The 17586-nt window shown below is 34.9% G+C and overlaps 1 protein-coding gene across 3 annotated transcripts in view; it reads right to left on the bottom strand.

Moving 5' to 3' along the window:
* COG6 (component of oligomeric golgi complex 6) overlaps positions 1-17586 on the bottom strand; it is a 63236-nt gene that overhangs the window by 12939 nt on the left and 32711 nt on the right. For 2 of the 3 annotated variants that reach the window (XM_081215021.1, XM_081215020.1), the window contains exons 14-18: positions 15742-15873; positions 15021-15188; positions 12193-12300; positions 11111-11164; positions 8160-8239 (exon numbers count right to left, since the gene is read on the bottom strand). In XM_081215021.1, the coding sequence (XP_081071147.1) occupies positions 8160-8239; positions 11111-11164; positions 12193-12300; positions 15021-15188; positions 15742-15873 (542 nt within the window). Of the gene's footprint in view, positions 1-6121; positions 6153-8159; positions 8240-11110; positions 11165-12192; positions 12301-15020; positions 15189-15741; positions 15874-17586 lie in introns of those variants that run through there. The other variant, XM_081215022.1, reaches the window with a different exon arrangement.

Genomic DNA, 17586 nt, shown 5'->3' with positions numbered 1-17586 from the left:
CATGCTGTTCTCCCAGACCCTATATGCCTTATTTTCATGTTTTGGAAAGTCTTTCTTACTTTTGCAAAGTACAGTTTTTCTTTTCCCATATAGTCTGTTATAGCAGTATATATCAAAGATATAGCTAATGTGCTATGAGAAAAAGGAAGAAGAAATAAATGAGGAGATGAGTTTGTTACATAATTTCACATAAAGGCAACATATTTTAGTTACCTATGCATGGGAATTCCATACCTTAAGAAATTTAACTTGTCCAGTTATAAATGTCATAATGCCATAAAAATATGGTATTATAAATTACAAAAATACTAACAAAGATAATTGTATAACTAAACGGAGATACCATTCTCATTTTAAAATATGTTCACTGAAATTATGTATATTTTAAATAATTATTTAATGTACTGAGCCGTGATAAGAAATGAACTGCTTACTTCCAGAATCAGTGAGCTTGTCATTAATCAGTACTTTAGGATTTTGGTTGCTATAACAACGTAATACAACTTTCATCATTACCATAAACCCAGCACTTCTAAAAATAACTTATTTCAACATTCAGGTTCTGTGATCCCTAAAATTGAGCTTTATTACAGCGCTACAGTTAAGAGTGCAATTAAACACGCCACAGGAGAAAAGAAGGTGTTAACAGTTTAAACCTGAAAAACTAAGAAAAAAATATACTTATAATAGACTGGTTTAAAAACGTACATTTTTGATTTCTCTTTATCACAATATAAACAGCAAAGGTGCCATAGTGGGTCAGCTTTCTGTCATTCACAGTAAAATTAAAGCATATTTTAGATGAAACCAAGGCACATATCTCACATAAGCCTTATCTATCACACATGCCTAACATTTCTGAGCTTCCTCTAAAAATAATAAAACAATGTAATCTCAACATAGAAAGAGTTAATAAAAATACAGTACAAGCTAGTGTTAAAGAGAATAGGCTCTGGAATACTGGATTCGAATCTTGGCTCTGCTTCTTGCTAATTGTGTCACCTTGTTTCAATTATTTAACCTTTCTAAAAATGTCCTCTTCTGAAAAATGGAGGATTAAGCGAAGGCGACCCTTTCAAGAATCACTCTAGTTGAGATGCTAAGATTAGATTGCAGAGGTTGGTGTGGCAATGATAGAGAGAGCAAGGGCGAAAACAGAATAGATCCAAGGCTAACATGATAATACAGGCACAGATGATACTACCTTGGGCCAGAGTGGCAACTGTGGAGATGGTCAAAAGTGACCAGAGTCTCCTCTCATATATTTCTTTCTAGATAAATATTTAATAAAATGGTTCCACGGCAATTTTGACTGGAGTTATGCTGAATTTACAGATTACTACACTACATACCCAGTTAGAGATGAATACCATGTGTTCATGTTGGAACATTGGAAATCTACAACAAACATCACACTTGATGATGAAACATCAGAAACATTAAAGTTCAAAATAAAATATGCACACTCACCATTACATCTACTGTTTACTTTGGAGCACCTAGCCAGTACAATGAGTTTAGTCATAAAACTGAAAAGAATTAATGAAACTCATTAACTTTAGATGTCTGTACCAAAAACAAAAAATCAAGGCAAACAATTGATAAACTAATAGAACTAAGAATTTAGTTAACTGGCCAGATTCAAAATTAACATAAAATTTAGTACTTTCCCTGTACATCAGCAATATCTAATCAGAACATGTAATGGAAAATAAAAGACCTTATAAAAGCCACAGAATTGTTTCCTAGGAATAAACCCAATAACATACATGGAAAATTATATGAAGAAACTGTAAATCTTTCTTGAAAATTCTAAAAGAAGATCTGGATAAACAGGCATACCATGTTCATAGATGGGAATACTCACTAGTGGCTTTCTTATTTTCTTTTTGTTCATTTTTACATTAGCTTGGTGAATGTTTTATATGCACTTTAAAAGAATGTTATTTTCCATAGTCAGTTTCCATATTGGGCTGAGCTGATTAGTGACATTGTTCAGTTCTTTTACACTGAGCTAGTTTTCTAATTTTCCTATCAATTATTGACAGAGGAGGGTTGAAATATCAAAATGTCCATTTATCTATTCTTCCTCAATTCTATAAACTTATACTTCATGTTTTATGAAGTTCTGCTACTAGTTGCCCATATTTACTATTATATCTTCTTCATGAATTGATCCTATTATTGTGAAATATCCCTCTTTATCTTTGGTATTATCTGTCCATCAGTCTAATTTTTCTGATATTAATATCAGAATATAGCTACTTCAACTTTATTATAATTTTTATTTACATGGTATATCTTATACCATATTTTTAAACTGTGTCCCTATATTTAAAGTGGATTTGTTATAGACAGCAGACAGTTGGGCCATGCATTTTCACCCAGTCTAAAACCACTGCTTTTTAACTGGAGTGTGTAGTTCTTTTACATTTAATATAGTTACTTATAAGGATGAATTTAAGTCTATCATCTTGTTAGCTGTTTTATATTTGTCCCATCTGTTCTTTTCTTCTCCTTTTCTGCCTTCTTTTGATATAACAGTTTTTTTAACATTCTATTTTATCTGTTGGCATGTTAGACAATATTTTAGTGCTTGCTGTAAGGTTTACAATCTACCTTCAAACAATATTATACACTTCATGAGTAAACTTACAACATCACAACAGTATACTTCTACTTCCCTCCCACTCCATCTTTTGTGCTCTTGTAGTCATAAACTTGATTTCTCTGTGTTAAGAACTCCACAATTGTTATTATTTTTATTTCAAACTGTCTACTATCTTTTATATTTAGCATTTCCTGCACTTGTCATTCCTCTGTGTAAATAGGAGTTTTCTTCTGGTATCACTTTCCTTCAGCCTGAAGAACTTCCTTTATCATTTCTTGCAGTATACTAATGCTAAATCTTTTTTTTTTTTTTTTTTTTTTTTTTTTGCGGTACACGGGCCTCTCACTGTTGTGGCCTCTCCCGTTGCGGAGCACAGGCTCCGGACACGCAGGCTCAGCAGCCATGGGTCACGGGCCTAGTCGCTCCGTGGCATGTGGGATCTTCCCGGACTGGGGCACGAACCCGTTTCCCCTGCATCGGCAGGCAGACTCTCAACCACTGCACCACCAGGGAAGCCCAATCCTCTCTACTTTTGTTTATCTTATCTCAAAATGTATTTATTTCACTTTCAGTTTCAAAAATACTTCTGATGAATACACAAAGTTGAAAGTGTTTTATCATCCACCTTTTTAAAGATGGTATTCTATTGTTTTCTGGTTTGAACTCTTTCTAACAAGAAGTCAGTAGTATACTTATCATTGTTCCCCACATATAATACATCTTTTTTTCCTCTGGCTGCTTTTTAAGTTTTTTTCTCTTTATCACTGGTTTTCAATAATTTAATTATGGTGTACCTTGGTACAGCTTTCCTTGTGATTTATTTAGCTTCTTCACTCTGTGGGTTGTTTTCCATCACATTTGAAAAAAATTCTTTTATGCCTTCAAATTTTTTATGCCTCAATCTCACTATGACACTCCACTTGTACACCTGTATTAGAATGTTTATTATTATCTCACAATTCACCTAGACCCTCTTCATCTTTTTTCCAGCTTTTAATTTTTTCCTATCTGTACTTCCATTTGGACAATTTCTATTGTCCTTCTTTCAAGTTGACTTATCTTTCCCTCTAGAATGTCCAACTGAAAGTTAAGCCTATCCAGTGAGATTTTCATTTTAGATACTGTAATTTTCAGGCCTAGAATTCCCATTTTGTAAAATTCCTAACTTTTCCTCTCAATATAATTTTCCTTTAAGTCCTTGAACACACTTAAATAGTTGTTTTAAAGACCTTACCTGCTAATTCTGTAAACTATGTCAGTAAGTCGACAGATTTTGCTTCTAGTTTTGGTTCATATTTTCCTACTACTTAAAACCTAAGTGTTTTTTTTTATGGCGTGCTCAGCACTATAAATGCTGCACTGTTGATTGTCTGTATTCTGTCATACTTACAAGTGCTAAGTTTTGTTCTGGAAGGCAGTTAATTTAGTAAAGATCCACGTGATCTTCTAGAGGTTTTTAAGCTTTATTAGTGTGAGTCAAAAGTAGTCTTTACTGTAGAACAGACTAGCTTAACTTTTAAGGCTTGGACTTTCCAAGGTCTCTAAGGCACTGTTTGAGACTGTTTCCATTAGTCGTTATTTCTCTGGTAGGCTCACCCCACCCCCACTCCCAAACCTGCCGTTATTTTTGTTTACACAGGTATCCCTGAGAGTTAAAGATAGGTGGCTTAAAAGGAGGCAGTTAAAGAGAAGTAAATTATTCTCTCACTGTTGTGGCCTCTCCCGTCGCGGAGCACAAGCTCCGGATGGGCAGGCTCAGCGGCCATGGCTCACGGGCCTAGCCGCTCCACGGCATGTGGGATCTTCCTGGACCGGGGCACGAACCCGTGTCCCCTGCATCGGCAGGCGGACTCTCAACCACTGTGCCAACCAGGGAAGCCCCTACCTCTTTTAAAAAACCAAAGTAATTCTTTTTAAAGATACCTGCTTTGTTTCTAGCATATATAATAGAGGAAGATTCCTGAATAAAAGAATCCTCAAATCATATCCACTTTTCTACATGCTCACTTTAGGAAGTATCTATGGTCTCCTTATTTCTTAAATTACTCATATAAACAATTCTGACTCAGTAAGAAAAGACACTGAGAATATTTTATAAATATGCATAGCTGTGGTTTCTGTAGTCAAACCTCTATTTTTTTTACCATTAAAAGGTAAATGTTGGAGTCTGGCGTTGAAAAAAGAACAACGCCCTTCTAATTCATCACAAGGAAGGAAGAATTCTTTAAGGATCTTTTAATTTTCTATTCTTTTCTTCATTATCTATACAATCTCACTTTCTGGCTACCTAAATGTATTCAATAGTTTATGCCAAGGATGAAGTGCTCAGTCAAAATCTCCTTTGAAAGGCAGTCAAACTACAAGACAAGAAAAAGGGAGACAAGAATGACAGGTGTCCCAAAGGTACTGAAATCACAGAGACAAGCAAAGTTCAGGAGAACAGAACATTAACAAAACAAAATGAGACAGGAATAAAAAAAAGAAAGTTTTACATTTCAAAGCTCTATTTCAAAGAAACAATTGACATTTTAAATACAATATGAATAGAAAGAAATTGAGAACATAAAGACATGAAAATATTTTTGCTTAAAAATGAATTATCATTTTGAAAAGGTTCAAAATTTAACTAAATGAAAGTTATCTCCTATTATTTCAAATGCTTTATAAATAAGATCAAATATAATACCATGACTATACAGTAGGAGAAATAAGAACAGAAAGTATTTTTGAGGGTAGGACCTGCCATCAATCAAAAAAAGGGGAAAAAGCAGTCAGAATATCTGCTTTAATGCTGAATCTTAAATGTGTTAAATGACTTACATTTTCATAGCAACCTGATTTTTAAAATAAGTAGCCAAACTGATACCATAATTTTTCTTCTTAAAAAAACCTGAAAATACATTCATAGGTTACATTTAATTTTAGAATACTTTGCAAAAAACATTTTAGAAATTTTCTGAATGAAAAAAGGAGTAAATAGGTACTGACCAATTCTTAGTTGCACTATTATTTACATAAACCATATGTATATCTCAATTTTTTAATGTCATTATAATTAGCATGAATTTATAACAGGATGCTAGGTCCATACTATACAATCAAAATACTAATTTAAAAGTTTAGATTTTTAAGTAATGTACCACAAACGATGTTCATTTGACTCTGTTAATAAAACAGAGATGGCTACGTAACACTTTGAAGTTTTTACAGAAAAAGACAATATAAGCTAAATTAAAATATAAACAATGTGAAAAAATATTTGCAAATTATGTAACAGACCAATTATCCTTAATTATATTATCCTTAATATAGAATGAGATCACACAGAAATTATTACCACATTAAATTATTACTGTTAAACAATGGGACAATAAAAGTGGAAAGCTAAAATATTTCTTCAGTGACAGAACACAAACATTTGATTTCAAATATCATTTAAGCTTTAGAAGATCTCAGAAGTCCTCAGAGATAAAGAATTCAGTAGATCCATACGAAGTGCTTAATCCCACTGCTAATTCAGTAACTTTATTTTAAACTCTTACTAAGAAAAGAAAAAAGATCTATTAAGAGGTATCCTTGAGTATAAGGACATATACTTTTAAATTTTGATAAACGTTGCCAAATTGACCTCTAAAAGGATTATACTAATTTATACTCTCACCAACAGTGTAAAAATGCCTATTTTCCCAGACCATTTCAATTGCCATATAACAAACTTTTTATTTTCAGTAATTTAATAGGCAGAAATTCTCACTGCTGTTTTAATTTGCATGTTTTGATAATTATCTTCTCATATATTTGTTTGCCATTTGCACTTCTTCTATGAACTGTCCAAATATATGGTGCATTATTTTGTACTGATTTGTGGGATCTCATTCTATATAGGATAATACAATTAAGCATAATAGGTCTGTTATATAATTTGCAATTTTTTTCCACATTATTGTTCATATTTTAATTTAGTTTATATAGTCTTTTTCTGTGAAAACTTCGAAGTGTTATGTAGCCAAATCTGTCTGTTTTTTTCTTACGGCATCTGGACTACATGCCATCCTTTGAAACACATTAAAATTTCCCCTCAAGCATTATAGAGTCACACCCCAGTATCCGAGGGGGACTGGTTCCAGGACTCCCTCAGATATCAAAGTTCAGGATGCTCAAATCCCTTATATAAAATGGCACAGTATTTGCATCTAATCTCCACACACCCTCCCATAAACTTTAAATCATCTCTAGATTACTTCTAATACCTGATACAATGTAAATGCTATGTAAATAGCTGCCAGTGTGCAGCAAATTCAAGCTCTACTTTTTGGAACTTTCCAGAATTGTTTTTTTTTTGGGGGGGGGGCAACTATTTTCAATCCGCAGTTGGTGGAATATGCGGATGTGGAACCTGCAGATATGGAGAGTTGACTATTAGGAAAAGAATACTGGTATGTTTTATACTTATAGTGATGCTCCAAAGAATTTAACATTCAAATACTAAGTACTGAAACGTGTAGTTAAATATAAAAGAACTGCAGGTATTTGGTTAAAAAAAGTAACTAAGAAACACATGCAATTTGAATTACGGCATAATGGAATTCGTTTTATAATCTCTCAGGTCTTTAGAATTCTGGTTATGTGTACAGTATGAGACCTTCTAGGATAATAAAATAGAAGAGTCAAAAAAGATTAAAACCATTTACTCTGACCACACCTAATATGGGAATTCCCTAGTTCTATGTCTGGGAGAATCCATTTCCAGCCAATTCTAATTGACACCAAATTCTTCCTCATGTTGAGCCAAAAGCTGCCTCCTTGCTCTACGTATTGCTCCCCAGAACAAGAGAAAATAAGTGGACCACCCCTGTATCACTGTCTCCTTTCAGATATTTGAAGCACTTTTTTCAAGTTTGACAGTTCTTTCTTTACCATACTTTTTAATGTATTTGTTCATGCGTGTAACTGACATGTCAGACTATAATCTCCATTAAGATAGTGAAAATGCCTTTTAAATCTTACTCTGTAGTGCCTGGTACACAAAGAGTATAATCTCTCACTTTCTTCTAATTGTAATATTCTAATATTTTAATGTATAGTTCTTTGTCCTGAACATATTCCTGATAAATATGTGATACTGAACAATTTCATAATATATCTACAGAAACTGCTTGGGTCCAAAATAGTCTAAACAGTAGGTCATCTATGTTGCACAATAAATATATTACTGATTCTTTCATGACATATTCAGTGCCATTTTGACATGTGTGTTAATACAAGGGAATTTGGTATTATCATTGTGTGGCTTCAATTATATAATTCATATTATTTTAAAAAATCATTCACTACATGGAGATTTTGAAGCTACAAACATGTAAGGAAAACGTATGAACAGGGTAAGGTCAGATCTCTTAGGGGTGCTAAGGCAGAAAAAAAAGGTTGAGAACCATCAATCTTTAATGACAAATCTCCTATTCTTGAAAATAATTTTTTCTTATAAATGTGCTTGGCATTTAAAAATATGTGACTCTTTACCAGCTAATTGGGACCCAAAAATACTTACTTCACTGTGGCACTTAGAAGAAAGTTCAGCTGTGGCATTAACAGGTTGTCTGGGGCTGACAGATAGCGATCAAACTGAACCTAAACAAAACAGAGAAATCCAAAACACAAAGTGCATATATCTGCTGACAGCCCAAATAAGCATCCCTTTTAAGGATTAAATCTTAGTAAAAATCCCATATTCCAAATAACGAGTTCTTCATGAACAAAATGAGTTATTCCTTACACATTTTAACTAAAAACTCACTGAAAGTGTCAACTCTTTAATGCAGTCAGTATCAGCAATACCTACTTTCAAAATTCCGATCCAAGCCATTTATCCTGATCTCCCTCACCAAACTTCTTGGGTAATAATATTAGCAAGAAGTAAAGTCTTCAGATTTCAAGTCTACCTTACTTTCTTAAATCCAATGTATCTCTTAATTATTCACTCCTCTATTCATTAAATTAATATTCATGGAGTACCTGTTATTGGTAAGGTGCCATATAACATAATGTAAATATAACAGTGAGCAAAGGAGGGCAGTCCCTAGCTTCACAGAGCTTATGGCCTAGTGAGAGAGGTAGTAAACAAAAAATAATGTAAATAAAGGAAAAACCAAGGTACAATAAAAGCATCAATCAGGAGGACACAGACCTAATCTGTATGTTCGGCAAAAGCATTTCTGAGGAAAGGTCGTTTTAGCTGAAATCTTAATGATGAATAGACGTTAGGTTAAGTGTATAGTGGGGCTGGTGTGGAGGAAGGCTTAGGTGAGAAAGAGGATGGCTGCCAGAGATCACTCCATGCAGGACTTGCATGGTTTCTAGAAGATGTTAATTCTTACTGTAAAAGCATTAGGAAACCATTGAAGAAGGGAAATAATCTGATTTAAATTTTAAGAAGCTAAATCTGGCTACAGCAAGAAGAATGGAAGGGGAGGTTGTAACAGCAGCAGATGCAAGGACACCACATAGGTAGCTCTTGCGGCATCTCAGACGCCAAGGGCAACTGGGGTGAAGAGAAGATTAGATATCTGAGAGAATCAGAGAGCAAAATCATCAAGATTTGGTTAGTGACAGATAGGATGAAGGGGTTGCCTCCCAGGCTTTGGATCTGTATAATTCACAGCATTATCACAATTCACAACTGTACTCTTTATACATTTATTTAGTTGTGTGATAACTGCATCTCTTACTAGATCATGCCTATTTTCATCCCAGTTCTCAGCATGATACCTAGATAATAGCAGATACTTGGTTAATAATTGCTGAAATAATTAGTGGACAGATGCTCTTATACTTTCTGAGTTAAGAACACTTGGAAAAGGACCTGGGGTTGGGGATGGTGGGGAAGAGTTAGAAGAGCTCAGTTTGGGATATGGTGAACTGAGGCGCCTTTGAAGCATCCAAGTTGGGGCACCAGACAGTTATAGATAAAACAATGGATCACACATAAAACTCAATCAAGAGTTTGTTTCTTTACAGAGACCTAAGATATTCAACTCAATTGTTTTTAAAGTTAAGATCAGGCATATACGAACCTGTAATAGGGCTTAAATATATTTTGTGAGTTTATATTATGAACTGGATATGCGTCACTGGAGAAGGAGAAATAGGCGGGACACACACATTTACTGAGTACTAACTAAGGTTACTGACCTCTTCGTAGACCTATATCCTCATTTTGCTGGGGTGGGGGGGGGCGGGGGAGGGCAGTAAATACCTTAAAGTGGAATTACTGGGCGGTATGGTGAGTGTACATTTAACTTTCTAAGAAACTTATCTTTTTTAATGAATGTAAAATTTATTCATTTTCATTTATTTTTGCACTTTTCAGAATCAAATCTTCTTTGCATTTCTACAGTTTTTACTGTTATGTTGGATATACACAAGTTACAACTTACTTTTTATATACTGTCTTTTATCATGACATAATGTTCCTTATTTATGATATTTAGTGTTTTTAAAATCTACCTTGTCTAATATTAACTGTCAGCTCTGTATTCTTTGCATTTGTTGGGTATCTTGTGGGTCTACCCCTTTATTTTCAGTTAAATTTAGCTCTGTCAGATGATAGATAGGAAATCCCGGGCATCAAAGAAGTCACCCAAGAGAACTATTTATCAAAGTCAAACCATTGTGGTAGTGAGTATTGAAACACATAGGATAGGCAGTACATATAGTAGGTAAGAGCATAAGTACTGGGTTGAATGGGGTTGTTAGGAGGATTAGAGGGTTAGTACATTAAAAATGTGTGTCATGCTCAATATATGTTAATGGACATTGTCATTACTTACTGTTTGTTATTACTACCACTAGAATTAGTATCATAAAGCTTCCAAAGGGGATCATTCCTATGAGGACTAAATGAATGTCATCCAACTGATGGCTGTGTGTGTGTGTGTGTGTATACACACACACATATATATGCAAAGTATGTACTTAAGATGTGGAAACATGCTACAAAAAGTGGTGCTCATGCAGAAAGGGATGTGCAAGCAAGCTCATCACTTGAAAAGAAGGTAATAAAGTGGAGGTTCGGTGAGCGTCACGGTCAAGAGTAATATTTAAAGACTGGAATCCAATTTCAGTTATCAACTCAGGAAGAAGTCAAGAACTATAAGCCCCAGGATCACTGACAGATGGAAGTCTATAATGATATATAGCTAACTTCTTCATGTCTCTCATTCCTTTCTCCATGAGGTTAGGAGTAAAGCTCTGAAACTGAAGAAAATCTAAACAGGAATAATGACACTATTAGGGTATGGTGCAATATTACTACAAATGTATGTCTTGGTCAGATCTCCTTAGTTAAAGGAATACATGTGCAATCATTATGACTGGACCCAACGTGAATACAGCATATGAAGAGATAAAATTCTCACCCAAGATAAAAATTATCACATGGGAAAAAATAAGAATAATGTTCCATAAGGAAACATATGTTGAAATACTTTATTATGTACTTACCATCGCAGCCTTCAGTGCCACAGAATCTAGGTTGGGAAAATTAGCTAAAGGGCCCTTAAAAAAAAAAAAAAAAACAAGATGAAAATAGGTGCTATATGTTACAATTCACTTGTCAAATACAGTCCATTAGTAGATTGCCCGAATTTGAAAATTTAGCTTATTTCCAAAAAACTCAAGTGTCCTATCTCCAACCTCAATTAAAAGAGGGACTATGATTTGTTCATTTTTGTAAAACTAGCATGAAGGCACTCAATAATATTTGTTGGAGTGAGAAGCACATAAGTTTATTAACAATGCAAATAAAAGGATACTTCAGATTTAATCATAAGCAAGAAAAAAAGGGCAATAAAGCACTGAGGAATGACAGTAAGACATGGGGGCTTTAAGAGTTCCCTTGATAATTTTAGATAACATAAAAAGGCAGCAGAATTTGCTCCTACTGGTGGAAATTTGCTTATTACCTTATCAAAAGAAAAAATTCAAACCTTGTGGAGTCCCTGGGCTATAAAATATTCTTCATGTTAATGTTATTTACAAGTTTTTTGCTTTTTAAAGAGGCTTACATGGTTTTCTAGGGTTCCCACCACTCCATTTTCTAATTCTACTGGAGTTCTATAACTTAACAAGATCAGATGTTAGCCCCAGATATTACCTTTCCAAAGTAATAGACCATGATTTCCTAAATTAAAAGGGGGAATGACTGCTATTTATATAGTATTCTATGCACTTAATAAATCAGTGGTGATAAAGGACTAAAAAATTTACCAATATGAATATTCTTTATATATTTTCAATACTAATTTTTGTATATTTTCATTACTTGTAACCCAAACTATCTGTAGTAAAAAAGACAGTATTTTGGGACACCCTACTATATCTCAGATAGTCCTCCAAGAACTACACAGGTATTATCTCAATCTTAGAACAGTCCTATGTTACAGATATTATTACCCTCAATCTACAGATGAGGAACCAGAGAGAGAAGTCACCTTCCCCGTGAAAAATTGCTGCTAACTGTCTAGCTCTAGATTCCGTACTCTAAATTGGTGTATCTCTCTAGTTAGGAAGATCCATGTGCTTACCTGTTCGGGTTTGTGTTGCTGTATGGTGTTATAGATATAACTCACGCCTGCTCTAGTTAAAACATAAGAAGCTTGCTCATTTATAAGTGTGTCCAAATGTGCTTCAATCTAAAATAAAACACAATTAAAAGAAAATATTTTAAAAGAAGAATAAGACTGATTGAGAGTAGAAGTAGACTAGCCTGGAGTCTTAGCTCTTCATCATGGGCATGTTCCTTGCAGCGGCTATGAGGCCAAAATATGAGGGATAGGGACTGCTCCTACACAAAGACTTTTCCTTCCCCAAAGAGGAAGTCCTCTTACAAAAGGGAGGGAAAGTCTTACTTGAACATTCCAGGACTAGCCACTAGTCGAAAAATTTGGGTTGCTTCTTAGCTCTTTTAAAAGCTGGTATTAAGCAAAACACAAACAAAAACTACTCATAAACAACAGTGTAAAATAAAATACTTAGAAAGAATTCTGGGAAGATGAGGACCTGATGTCCCTCACATCCACACTGCCTCATGCTCCCAACTTGCTGGACTAACTCAACCAATCAAATACATCATCTGGAGAAGTCTGAAGGAAATCCCATGGGGGCTGAGGCAGTAAGTTCTCCAGAGGAAAGCAGATTTGCGACAACTAGGGGACTGCTGAGGAACCAGCAGAAGGCTGGTCAAAGATGTCAAGTTCAGGAGCTGCCTAAAAAGACCCAGCTAGCAGGTGTGAGTTGTACGTGGTCACCTGTTTTGTGCTATTCTTGGGGAAGCTACCTAACGCTAATGGGGGCAGAAGCCACGGAAGGAGACTACCTGATGGGATGAAGTATTCCCAGGTGGGACGAAGTCAGCTGCTCCTTCCTTTAACCAGTACAGGCCTGTAAGTCTACACATCTTCCTGTTGTCTCTCACTGGATAGTCCCCTCAGTTTTACCAGCTTGTTTACCAGTGGCATAGTATGCTATTAAGAGATGCTATCTATTACCATCTGAATGTTTGCCATTGTGCAAGTCACTCCAGCAGCTGAGCCCCTCCCCGTAAAAAACTTACAACTGATTTAAAAGAAGTGAGTACGTTCTATGAGAAAACCCACCTGAATAATGAGGACAAGTATCTTTTCCTGAGGCAACACTATTGAAAGACGCAGGGTACCTTACTTTTTTTTTAAGTGAATGCCCAAGAAAGTACAATTAGAACCTTAGAACCCTTACTTACTAGTCTTATTGGAAATCCAAGAAAAACAAGATTGCAAATGGAAATATTTAATGAAAGAGTTATTGCTAAGAACCAAATTAGTATCTGAAAGAAAAGTGGAAGAATAGTAATACAGAGTAAATATCAAAGAAATATATTAAAGAGATTTAAACAGAAATTAGAAGGCAAATTTAGGAGATAAAGCCAACTAAGGACAGGAGCTTCAGAATATAAAAAGTAACAGATGGAGAAGTGATAATTAATTACAGATAACAGAAAACTTTACTGAGCAAAAAACAAAAGGGTAGAATCTTCAGACTGAAAAGGCTTTGCAAAATCCAAGATGGAAATAATAGAAAAAGAGACATACCAAAAAATATCCTGAGGAAATATCTGAACTCAAAGGAAAATCCTTGTAAGCTTCCACATGAATAAAATAGGTTATCACAAACAAAAGAGAATCAGACTAGCCTAGATTTCTTACTTGAAACACTGGAAGAAGAAAGAATGGAAGAAAATTAATAGACTAGTGATAGAAAAGATCTGAAAATCAAGAATCTTTTACTCGACAAGGAAGACTATCACTGTGGGGCCCGTGCCTTCCAGCATCCACACCCTTGCCCAGTCCTCTCCACACTGACCCTGGCTGGTCCACGTGGCCAGCGTCAGCCACCAGCCCATCAGCAAGAATGATGCAGGCTCAATGAGCACTTGCATGGTGGGGCTTGTCCTCTTGGAATGCAAAAAACGACTTTGGAATGTTTGAGGAACAAAGATAATTGGTGATAAAACAGATTACTGGACAACTGATATATGTGCACATCTTGAGAAGAGATTTAGACAAATGGCAGAGTCTCGGGTTGAATTAGTGATAAATACATTAAAAACCAATGACTATTTTAAAAAAAGATTTTACTAATTATACTTAAACAATTATGCAAAAAAGAAAAAGCAATCATACTTCATTATATTTCTTTTAAAATAAAGAATTAGAAAGTAGAAAACATCACAAACTTAGAGGTCTCAAACTCATTCCTTAGAAAAACCCAAAACGACAAATTTTTACTGTAGCCACTGCCAAACTGTTTATATACTTGTGATAACAAAGAAGACTCAGAGTTGTTGTTGTTTTTTTAAAATATTATATCTACCAAAAATCACTATTTCAAAATCAAAAGCCAAGTATCTGATAAATTTTATAAATGGCCTTGTTGTGACTCTTAAGTGATACCATTTGGCTTATAGGACCAGAGCGATTGGCATAACAAACTGTAATGTTGTGCCTAACACTGATTTACACATAGATAAAAATATATCTGTCCTCTGCAACACCTTCTGCACTAGCTACACAGCTTGAAAAATATAGCACGTTATTCCCAGTATGGAAACTGAAACAGTTCAAATTAGTCAGAAAAGCTCCATTCTACCACCACATACTATGGCTTGAATAGAATATCTTACCTGTTACATACTCTGGCTTCTCCAAAACGAAACTAAAATACTGAATATGCATGGGGGCAGGGAGGGGTTCTATCAGACTATAACAAGGGATTCATATAAATCAGGTCACTGAAATTATCTTAAAGCCAGTAACTGAGATCATGTATAGCAAAAAGATTTCATCACAGTGAGCAGTCATTTTATGGCAAAATTAACCTGGAACTGTAGCATTTCCAGACGTCTGTCAGTGAATTCAAACAGAGCTAATGTTGTCTTCATCATATATAGTGAATTGACCATGAAGGTGGCCATGTCAGCTGTGCCTAAATTGCTGGCTGATACAGTACACATCTGGAGGAGAGGATCCAAGACACATGATAAAACCTATAAATGAAAAATAAAATCAAACGTATTCCTTATTTCCCAACCAGTGATACAGGTCTGTGTTAACGGCACTTCAGAATGAATGTCAAACTAATGGGGAGCGGGCAAACTTACAGAAGCGCGTAAGAAAAAGATTAAATGGTACCATAACTGTAATAGTTTTTAAAACAAGCATCACTGAGTATATACTTTTTTTTTTTGCGGTACACAGGCCTCTCACTGTTGTGGCCCCTCCCGTTGTGGAGCACAGGCTCCGGACGCGCAGGCTCAGCGGCCATGGCTCACGGGCCTAGCCGCGCTGCTGCATGTAGGATCTTCCCAGACCGGGGCACGAACCCGTGTCCCCTGCATCGGCAGGCGGACTCTCAACCACTTGCACCACCAGGGAAGCCCTGAATGTATACTTTTTAAATTAAAGGGAACTGGTTTAATATTTGAAGGAAAAAGCAATGAGAAGGATTGTCAAGATACATGGGTTATAAAGTGCCAGAATTTCAAAAGAATGTACAATAGAGGAGCAATAAGAATCATTAAAAGTGAATTTACAACATACCTGCACAAAATCGGCTTGACGGGCATCTAATGGTACAACTGAAGAATCATGAGATGCCAAAACTTCACGCAACAACATGAGTGTCTGATTTAATGCAGAACTTGGTCCAAGATCAGGTGGTGGGAGTTCAACCTAAAATGAAGGATGACTTATCCACTGCTTATATTTTTCTACTAAATTTTAGTGTCTAAATAAATGCCAGCTCACAGTAAAATAATTCATATGAAAGACGTAAAGCTTTGCTGACACATTACAAAATCTATAATCTATCAATAGCTTATTTTTTATCATACTAATCAAAATCAGCACAGAAAATGACACAAAAGTTTTTTGTTAGATTATCTCAGAATTAATACATCACAATTAAAAGTACAGAGTTTGAACTTTAATTCAAAAAATTACGAGGAAACTTAGCAGTCTTTGAATTGTATAATTATATTTTCATATAGATTTGAAATGGCCTGTTTTGTTTTTTAGCCCAAGTCTTAAGAAAGAAGTAATACAGAGACCAGCACTTCACCTACTATAATATTATTGAGAATCATCACTCACCTGCATGCCCCAATGTCAGATACTGTGGCTCAATATGTATAGGTTCAGAGTCTAGAAATCTATCTTTCAACAAGCACCCCAAGTGGTTTTCAGGACACTGACACTAAAACCTTGAATTCTGGAGTTAAAGAGATTAATTTTACATTTTGTAACTAGCACTTACTAGTTGTGTGACCTTGGAAAAGTTATTTAAATTCTCAGAGGGATTCTGTAAAGATTAAATGGGATCGCTGCATCTCAACTACTGAGTATCTGATACTTATTAACTGGCTATGTTCATCATCCCTACTTGACACCATCATGATATCCCAGAAGAGGCGCCTGTGAATTTTTTCAAAACATTTTTCAAAGTACTTATACTAATATAGTCACATTTTGTAAATGAAACAAAATCTGGTACTGAGAAATCCATGTAACACTACACTCTCATGTCAGGTAGATAGAAAGGCATAAGAATTTTATAATATCAGTATTTATATTAAGAATGTTTCATGTATAAAAGTTAATACATAAGTGACATCAGCAGGAATGGCAAAGTATGGACCTCTGAAAATCCTCCCTCCTTCATAAAAGCAACAAAAACAAAAATTATGAGACATGCCAACAAACAAAAAAGTATGATCATTTACAGAAAAAACATTCAATAGCAACTCCCTGAGGAAGCCCAGATGTTGGAAATACTAGCCAAAGACTTTAAGTCAGCTCTTTTAAATATGTTCAAAAACTAAAGGAAACAGTTAATGAATTAAAGGAAAGTATGAGAAAAAATCTTACAAAATAGAGAATATCAATAAAAAGATAGAAATGGTTAAAAAAAATAACCAAATAGAAATGTTAGAGTTGAAAAAGCACAATAACTGAAATGAAAAATTCACTACAGGGAATCAACAGGAGATCTGAGCAGACAGAATAAATAATCAGTGAACTTGAAGATAGGTCAATTAAGGTTAACTGCTGTGAGGAATAGAAGGAAAAAAGAATGAAAGAAAATTAACAGAGCCTCAGACACCTATGCAACACCATCAACATCATCAGTACAATGGGGACCTCAGAAGGAGGAAAAAAGGGGGCATGCAAAAAGAATATTTAAAGAAATAGTGGGAGAAGACTTAGCAAATTTGATTTAAAAAATTAATCTAAACATCCAAGAAGTTCATGAACTCCAAGCAGAATAAACTTAAATAGATCCACACTGGGACACATGATCAAACTGTCAAAAGACAAAGAGAGAATCTTGAAATCAACAAGAGAGAAGTAATTCATTCTGAACAAAGGATTCTCAATAAGCTTAAC

Source organism: Mesoplodon bidens (assembly GCF_964165515.1).
Source record: "Mesoplodon bidens genome assembly, chromosome: 17".
In the NCBI taxonomy this organism is placed as follows: domain Eukaryota; kingdom Metazoa; phylum Chordata; class Mammalia; order Artiodactyla; family Ziphiidae; genus Mesoplodon; species Mesoplodon bidens.
The sequence above is the reverse complement of the archived record's forward strand: the minus strand, read 5'-3'. Positions and strand labels throughout refer to the sequence as shown.